The sequence below is a fragment of the Limulus polyphemus genome, unplaced genomic scaffold, assembly GCF_000517525.1.
Source record: "Limulus polyphemus unplaced genomic scaffold, Limulus_polyphemus-2.1.2 Scaffold4360, whole genome shotgun sequence".
Lineage (NCBI taxonomy): Eukaryota > Metazoa > Arthropoda > Merostomata > Xiphosura > Limulidae > Limulus > Limulus polyphemus.
Window position 1 is genome coordinate 64,213 of NW_013669970.1, and position 8,923 is coordinate 73,135.

At 29.6% G+C, this 8,923-nt stretch overlaps 1 protein-coding gene across 1 annotated transcript in view; it reads left to right on the forward strand.

Moving 5' to 3' along the window:
• Nucleotides 1-8,654, forward strand: part of LOC106471035 (phosphopantothenate--cysteine ligase-like) — a 22,240-nt gene extending 13,586 nt beyond the window's left edge. The window contains exons 4-7 of the mRNA XM_013931619.2: nt 1,482-1,696; nt 2,630-2,749; nt 4,735-4,800; nt 8,037-8,654. Coding sequence (XP_013787073.1) covers nt 1,482-1,696; nt 2,630-2,749; nt 4,735-4,800; nt 8,037-8,213 — 578 coding nt within the window. The 3' untranslated portion in view covers nt 8,214-8,654. The remainder of the gene's footprint in view (nt 1-1,481; nt 1,697-2,629; nt 2,750-4,734; nt 4,801-8,036) is intronic.
• Nucleotides 8,655-8,923: the final 269 nt, after the last annotated feature.

Genomic DNA, 8,923 nt, shown 5'->3' on the forward strand with positions numbered 1-8,923 from the left:
ATGACTTTGCAAAGCATCTTTTAACAGACATTCCAAAACGTTTCCCACAACTGATGTAAGACTAATGGGTCTATAATTACTGAGACAATTGCTATCACCTCCCTTGAAAGGAGAAATTACATTAGCTAACTTTCAATCCTCTGGTACCAGCCCATTATTCAAGGACTTTATCCTGCCCAGGAGCCTTATCGATATTTTATCTCCAACAAATCACTATCTAATAAGCTTTTTATTCAATACTAGAACTCATCATTTGGACTGGACGTTGAGAGACAAAACATGATATAAAATGTTTTTTAATATATGAAGATAATACTTTAAATTGTATGGTTTAAAAGCAAAAGTGAGTGAAATATTGGAAAAACCAATAGGCTTAAAAATTGTTATATAAACAACGTAACTGTAAATAATCTTTTTCCCACATTCCTATTAATTTGTCTGTTGTGAGAGACAAAAGAGAGATCTTAAATGCTATTTTTAAACACCTCTGACTTCCAACTCTAATGGATGAATTAAGAGGAATATGTAAAAAATAACATGCAGTTAACTTGTTACTGTGATATTAATTTAGGCCTATTGACTTTCCAATATTTCACTGGCTTTTGGTATTTAAACCTGATTTGTCAATAATGCACTCTTAGTTATATGGAGAGATGACTTCTAGTTAATTACTGTAATAAAGCATTTTTAAATAAGATTTCTTTTGTTTTTAATTTTGATTTAAATCTACTAGTTTAATGCTTTTCTCAATGGCAAAGTATATATATCTGAAAATATTTAACATAATATAACATTAAAGGACAACAAGGGACCTTTTGGTCCATCTAGGCTGTCTTATCCACTAAATTAGACTAAACCCCTAAAGATAAAACCTCAAAGCCAGCCCTTATCATTGAAATATTTATCAAGCTTTCCCTTAAACTCTCTTAAATTAACTGCATCTGTCACATCTGAAAGCAACTCATTCTGGAGGCCAAGCATGCTGTTAGAAATATAAAGCTGTTTTAGCTAAAGATGACTTCCTTGCCAAAAATTATGTTTGTGTTCCTAGTCCTACTATTCTCACCACCAAATATAAAATATGATTATGTATCAACACTATCATTTCTCTTAACAATCTCAAACTCTTCAATCAGTGCCTCTTATGTTGCAGTAACCAGAATGTTGGCAACTCTAATAACATTTATGTTTCGGGTCTTTTTTTTCTGTGTCCTATAGACAGAATCTGTCAGTAAACCAACAGGAAATGAATTTTAAAAGTAATTAACTACATCACTTATACATTTTTAGGAATCAAAATAAAAACCTTCATGTTTAGTTTGACTATCTATCTATCTATCTATATATATATATATAGTGCTATTCTCTTCTTTCTATTCTGTACTTATGTCTATAGGCAGTGCTAGATATTTCAGATGCTGTTTTCGATCTGTTGTATTGCAAAAGATAAATATGAATCTTAAAGAATTCTTTTTTCTTAGTGGCTTCAGATAAAGTCAAGGATCTACTTCCGGTATTACAAGCTTATCAAACAACAAGAAGTTCTGGCAAACTTTTGATTCTATCTTTCACTACCTTATCTGAGTATCTGCATATGCTACGTGTTGCAGCCGAAGCACTCCAACCGCTAGGACGTAAAGCACTGCTGTATCTTGCTGCAGCAGTCTCAGACTTTTACGTTCCACACGAAAATATGGTATCCTTCAGTTTCTAAACATCAGAAATCAGTGGTATATTAGTACTATAATTTACTGAAAAATGAAAAGGTACTCACAGTGGTAGTTTGTGTGCTCTCGTGATAGTCATTTTTTTATATACTTTTAAGTGTAGTTTTTGTTTTGTTACCTATAGGCTGGTGGGGAAGCATTGCTTAAATTCATTTCTTTCTTTTTTCTATACTTTTACAATTTATTAATTAAAATTTGTTTGGTTCTATTTATTATTCTTTGCTCAGGCTTGTTAATATTATAATCATTACTGATTTTTTTAACCACTGTAAATAGAGTATTCACAAATTGTAAGTTACATATTCATTGTTTGTTTAAACAAAGTTTTCAGGGATATTTGGTTTTACAATATTAGAATAGCATTATAACACAGTTCTATGTATTATGCCGTACACTTTATGCTATTGAACTTCCCTATTTAAAAAAGTTTGATATAATATGTTTTTTTTTTAGTATTTTATTGTGTTCTGCATAAAAAATTTAAGAAAATGTAACCTATATTTTAGTGATATATGTACATTATATATCCAAACTGAATTTAATTTTTTACTGCACCCCAGTGGCTCAGCAGTAAGTCTGAAGACTTATAATGCTAAAAACTGTGTTTCAATACCCGTTGTGGGCACAACACAGATGGCCCATTATATAGCTTTGTGCTTAACAACAAACAAAATTTTTTGGCTTGCATAATTTTTGGATATTTTTTTGTCAAGATTAGTTTCAGCTCGTAAAATACATGCATGATTGTAATATGCATAGTTTTTTAATGTTTATTTTTGAATTTTTAGTTCGATTATAAAAGTAAACATTTAAAAATCCATTTATTCTTAACTTACACCACTTGTATTTCAGTTTTTATTAGTTAACAATATGTTGTATTTACCTAAAAATGTATCTTTCAGGCTGTCCATAAAATCCATTCATCAGAGGGGCCACTTAACCTCCAACTTCAGTTAGTCCCAAAACTTTTGCAGCCTCTTGTTCGTTTCTGGGTTCCTGATGCTTTCGTAACCTCTTTTAAGGTAGGCAGTTATTCAAACAGTGATGCAACATTGTAAAAACTCCATACTTGAATGTTTTGTGTTTTATACATTGTTTTAACTTCTAGTACTTTAATAACCTTCTCTAAGTCAGTGTTAGTCTCTGTGTTAACTTTTCACTTGATGCACAGAAAAACTAACATTTTACAACAGGAAACTACTTCAACAAATAAATACATTGTAAAAACTTCATTGTTGAATGTTTTGTGTTTCAAAAATGTGTTTTATAAATTGTTTTAATTTCTAATACTTTAATAACCTTCTCTAAGTCAGTGTTAGTCTCTGTGTTAAATTTTCACTTGATGCACAGAAAAACTAACATTTTACAACAAGAAACTTCTTCAATAAATAAATACAAAATGCACAGATTTCTTGGTCTTTAAAACTGTTAAAGATATTTTATTTACAATAAAAATTCCTGTAATGCATTATTCTGCCAGCAAGATTTATGATTCTGTTTTTATTTGATTTATTAGGTTAAATTGGTGATTAGTGTTCTTCAAGCAAGAATTTTACTGCAGAGTTCTGATATGTCAGTAAAATGTTTTTGAAGATACATTGTTCTTTTGTATCAAATTTCTGCTGATGGCATAGTTGCAATCTAGCATTGTAATCTATGTAACACAGAAACATTTTCTGATGTATGTGAATGTCACTGAATTGTCATTTCATACTTTCTAGAAATTTTATGTTTTAGTAAAGCTTTGTTTTTTTTTAAGTTAAGCACAAAGCTACACATTGAGCTACCTGTGCTCTGCCCACCACTGGTATCGAAACCTGGATTCTAGCGTTGTAAGTCCGCAGACATACCGCTGTGCTACTGGGGGGCTTTAATAAAGCAAGTGCATTGGTGAAGTAATAGATTTCAGAAACCATCTAAAAAAAGTTTACATGTGGATTTAAATAATACTTGAAAACAGGTAAAATATAAAAGCTTAAAAATCGTACAAGTGTTAGCTTGTCTTACCATTTTGTAGGAATTATTAATGAGTATCCATCATTACCAAAGTTTTCCTGTTAGGTCATATAGAATTAATTAGCAAATTTAGTGTCTGCAGCACTATAAAAAGTTGTTTTAAAAGAGAAACTTTCCTGTAGACAGAAGCTTATCTTAGCATGGCCCCAGTAGATTGAGTCAGCACTAAATTTGAAAGCCATACGTTAGCGATAAGTTAATTTGTGGTGCTACATAAAATCTATTGTTTCATAATATCATAGTACTTCCTGTTTTTTATTGTACATTGTAACTGATTTTTCTAGTTAGCATCCCCCGGTTGTTCAGTGGTAAGTTTATGGGCTTACAAGGCTAAAATCTGGGGTTCGATTCCCTGCAGTGGACACAGCAGATAGCCCAGTGTAGCTTTGTCTAAAAACAACAACAACCTTCCAGTTAGTTTTAGCTCTCACACTTCTTCAACCTTTCAGTTTTGATACTTTTTGCATAGGAAATATATTTAGCTTGCATTTAACAACAAAACCTAAGCCATGATAGTTCAGCTTCATGTAATTCAAACCATGGTAGTTCAACTTCATGTAATTTAAGTACAACAGATGCTGTTCAAATGAATGTTAAATGAACTTGGCTGAAGAAAGTTTTTGTACATTGTTTTTGTTTATACATCAAATGTTATAATATTCTATAGTAAAAAAAAACCAATAATACTGAACTTGAAATATTGTGCTAGATATTGATTTATAAAACAGTCAAACATACTATTAAAAACAAAAATGTCATGTTTTAACGTGTTATTTCTTATCAACTGAAATAAGGCTTTGAAGAATCCACAATTAGAATATAACATGCCAGAAAACATGTAAGGTACATGAATCTGCTATATTTATGAAGTTTTAATGCTTAATAAAGAAAATGAATACATTTACTCAAATTTTATATTCTTATGTTGATTATATGCACTATTAAAAGTGCTGAGAAAACCCTAAAACTCATACTTATATCCTGTTTACAGTTGGAGACTGATGAAGGTATTCTGTTAGAAAAAGCTTATCAGGCACTGCAAAAATATGGGCACAAGGTATTTTTATGTCTTTGCAATTGCTGTTTTCTAGAAATATATCATTAATATGTTTTAAAAAGTTCTAAGAATGCATCTTTTTTTTTAATTTGTCTGAGATGTCAAGTGTTTAAGAGGTTGATTTGTTAAAACAGAACTCTTTATCAGTATGGAAAAAAGAATTTGATAATTAGTTGCACTGAATGAGCTATACCTGAACAGTTTTTCTGTCGATGAATCACAAACAATTTAAAGCTAAGCAAAAACTAGTTTAGTAAGTCAGTGAGTGAGTGTTCAATTGATTTCTTGAATCTATGTGTTTCTCTAACATCGTGGATGTATCTCCATGTAAGGAACATGGACCCAATTTAGGTTTGTTAAATTGAGTAAGTGAGTAAATGTTTCTTGATTTAATTTGTAATTTTTCCGTTTTGGTCTTGGCATTGAAAGTATTAATTATTCTATGTTTATTTTACACCTAACTTCATTTCATAAAGAAATTCACGTACATTAAATATCATTTATGCATCCAGTTAAATTTTGGAACTAAAAAAAAATACTGTAGCTCATAAGACTACAAATGAAAACTTTTGGAAAATTAAAATGTTAATTTTCCAAAAGTTTCACATTCTTGCTCTTCATAATCACAGGGTGGTTCAAAAGTGACTACACAGTTGTTTCATTTAGAACATAATTTAAATCCTAACATCTTACTCTGAAGCAGACACTAATTAAATTGATATAAATATTTTCATTAGTACCAACCATATAATAACAATTGTACCACCTGCATAGTACCAACTGTATAGTAACTTTTGCTGTATCCTGTATATTATCCAAACATTAAAAGTTATGAAGAAACAAAAAGTGACACTGTATGTTTTTACTTGACATCAATTAAAGCTGATCACATGTTATTAATATTAATTAATAATGACTGTAAATGTTATATTATTACACTGTACAATGAATGATAGCAATTCAAAGTGATCATATTCCATTAACATGTTTAAGAAGACTGAAACAGTTGTTTGATTGTTGTTAATTAAGATAGATTATGGGAAACCAGATTGTTTGTCCGTCATTATTTTTATATAGCTGACAATAAGCAATCATACTAATTGCTCCGAGATATTGGTGGGACCAAACCAACATTACTCAATTTTTTTAGTTATAGAATGATTTTTTATCAGATCTTTTCTGGTCACAAAAAACCAAAACATATGCATTTTATCACTACTTTCAATCAGTAATAAATAATAATAACAGAAATTAAAATTACTGCATGTTATAACTGTGTACTTTTGTCCATCTGATGGAAGAAACCAGAAATCTGAGAATTTGTGGTTTGTGACCCTGCGAAAATGCACTCCATCCATTGGAGCCATGAGTGTTCTATAATAGTGATGATCTAAACCACTATCTGATCAGAGAAGAGTAACCCAAGAGTGGTGGTAGGAGCTGTTGCCTAGCTGCCTTCTCTCTGGTCTTTCAGTTCAGATAGTTCTTTGTGCAGATATTTCCAAAAGCAAATAAAAAACTTTTCTGATGATTAAAAATCTTAAAAATTTTGTATTACTTCTCTTTTTGTGTTGTGGTACAAAACCTAAAATATTATATATGAATTGGTAATAGAAAAATGGAAATGCTTTACTTACTGGCCGGTAATTGCACACCAAAATCACTATATATTATCACATTATTCAGTTGCTGTTAGTTTATCAGAGAAAGTGTATATGTATAAGTTTTTGAATATACATCATGAACAATTTGGTATGACCTGTCAGTAAGTTATGAACAGAGGCAGATTCAATATTAAATTGAAAAACAAAATATTACTGAACTTTAAATTTATTTGTTGTAGAAAATACCAGGATACATAGATCAACACTTAAGATAGGTTTTAATATTGACTTCCAATTAGAGCAAACTATGTACTTAGAACAAATCTAAAAACCAACCTAGTAATTAATACAGCCATATACTATTCTTATGTTTCTAAAGATTAGAATGTATTGGTTAATCAGTTGGGTATCCGTAGTGTTAACGATATTTTCAGCTGAAATACTAAAGTTGAGTTTGAAAGGCTTGCTTTAAGGTTGATATTAAGATAAATTATGATTATAATTTATGCAAATTAGTCCATAAATATATATCCTCTAGTGAGTATATTGCATTATTGCATCACTTGGGTATGGCTTTAAGTTGTATTTTTTAGCTATATATTCAAGCAATACATAATTAGGTGAAGGTCTGGCCAATTTGTGAAATGTATGTCAGGGTTATATCATTATAATAAGTAATAATGCAAAATAGTAATTTTTGAAGTATTTTTAAGTCATGGAACTATTTTACTGGTCTAAATATAAAATTTCAAAATGCATAATCAATAACATTAAAACATGTTAACTAAAATATCAAACTAGAAGTTGATTATTACATAATACAGAAACATAAAAAAAAAATAATTAGATAACTGTAATCGTTTTGTTTTTATAAAATAAAGAGCAATTTATATGCATCTGTGCATAAATGAGTAAGTTCATTTTAATACAGATCCTTGTTCATCATTAGCCTTAGTTAAGATCTTCAAATTATTTGAATACAAAGCCATATGAATGTCACCTAAGGTACTCTCCAGTACTCTTGATCTATTCGGTGTCCTTAAATTTGCGTGTTCTTTCATACTTGTCTGCAGCTATCTAAGCGTAAATATGATATAACCTTATTTGGAAAAAAAGACAAGGACAAGTAAATTTATAAACAACATTTGGTGTTCTCACTGGAGTGATTTTATCTTTATGTCTAAAGAGAAAGACTGCAAATGCTATGTTATTCTGCAAAGTCAGGTGCATTTATAAACAATCTTCCAGAGTTAAAGTTATCAGATACAACTTGTGAGGAACTATTTGAAATTCTACATAATAATTCTTCATGACTACATGTTAGTATTTAATCCAGTGAGTGATAAAAACGTCTGGAAGAATCTTCATTGCAGTTTGTAAATTATAATTCTGTTATAAATTTTCTGTTCAAGGCACATTAACTCATCTAGAATAACTATTTTCTATTATAATGATTTGTGTTGTTACTTTATATAGTGGATAGTAATCTGTTGTGTCTTATTTGTTGTGATAATGATGTGAAATGGTTGTTAATTACCTCTTTATTCAAATGATTCTACCATACCAGTTGAGTTGTACCTTGTCTAGTTGCTGAAAATAATTTAGAATCATAAATTGATTTTTTTTTTTTAGTTGGTAATAGCAAATCAGCTTCACAACAGGAAGCAAAAAGTTGTTCTGGTTTCTCAGGAAAAACAGGTTCCTATTGTAATGACTGAAGAAGAGATGAGGCAGGGAAAGGAAATTGAAGAAAAAATTGTATTAGAGTTGACATCATTACATACTAAGTTTCTGCATGAAATAGCATAAACTAATAACTGATTTAGATTCACTCCAGGAATAGGAAAATAAAAACTGCTATTCAAGTATCATATAAACATTTATCCAAAAATGGAAATATTGTTAATCAAGTATCATGTAAACATTTATCCAAAAATGGAAATATTGTTAATCAAGTATCATGTAAACATTTATCCAAAAGTGGAAATATTGTTAATCAAGTATCATGTAAACATTTATCCAAAATAGAAATATTGATTTTGTATGTACACATTGAAATGTTAATGTGTGTGTGTATATATATATATATATATAATAATTTAAACAACTAGACCAAAATCACCTTCATAAGGACTACACAACCACTACATTAATTTTAACATCTACATAAATGAGAGTGTAACACAGCATCATCTCTTTAACTTGGATGATATTTCAAAAAACCTTTATCAGTTAGGCCTATAACAAAAAGTACTGAACATAAAATATGGACAAAGAATACTTAAGGTTTAAATTATCAATATTGGAAAGGTAAAATGTTCCCTAGGGTATCTGTAGAAGCAGGTCACACACACTGGTACATTTACTCTTTCAACATAGTTTTATTTATCTGTCTTCTTATGGGTTACACTTTTTATTTTTGGTTTAGTTGCTTGATTTTTTATTTGTAAAATATCATTCAAGGTAAAGAAATACTTTTTTGTTATGTATATATATATATATATATATATATACACACC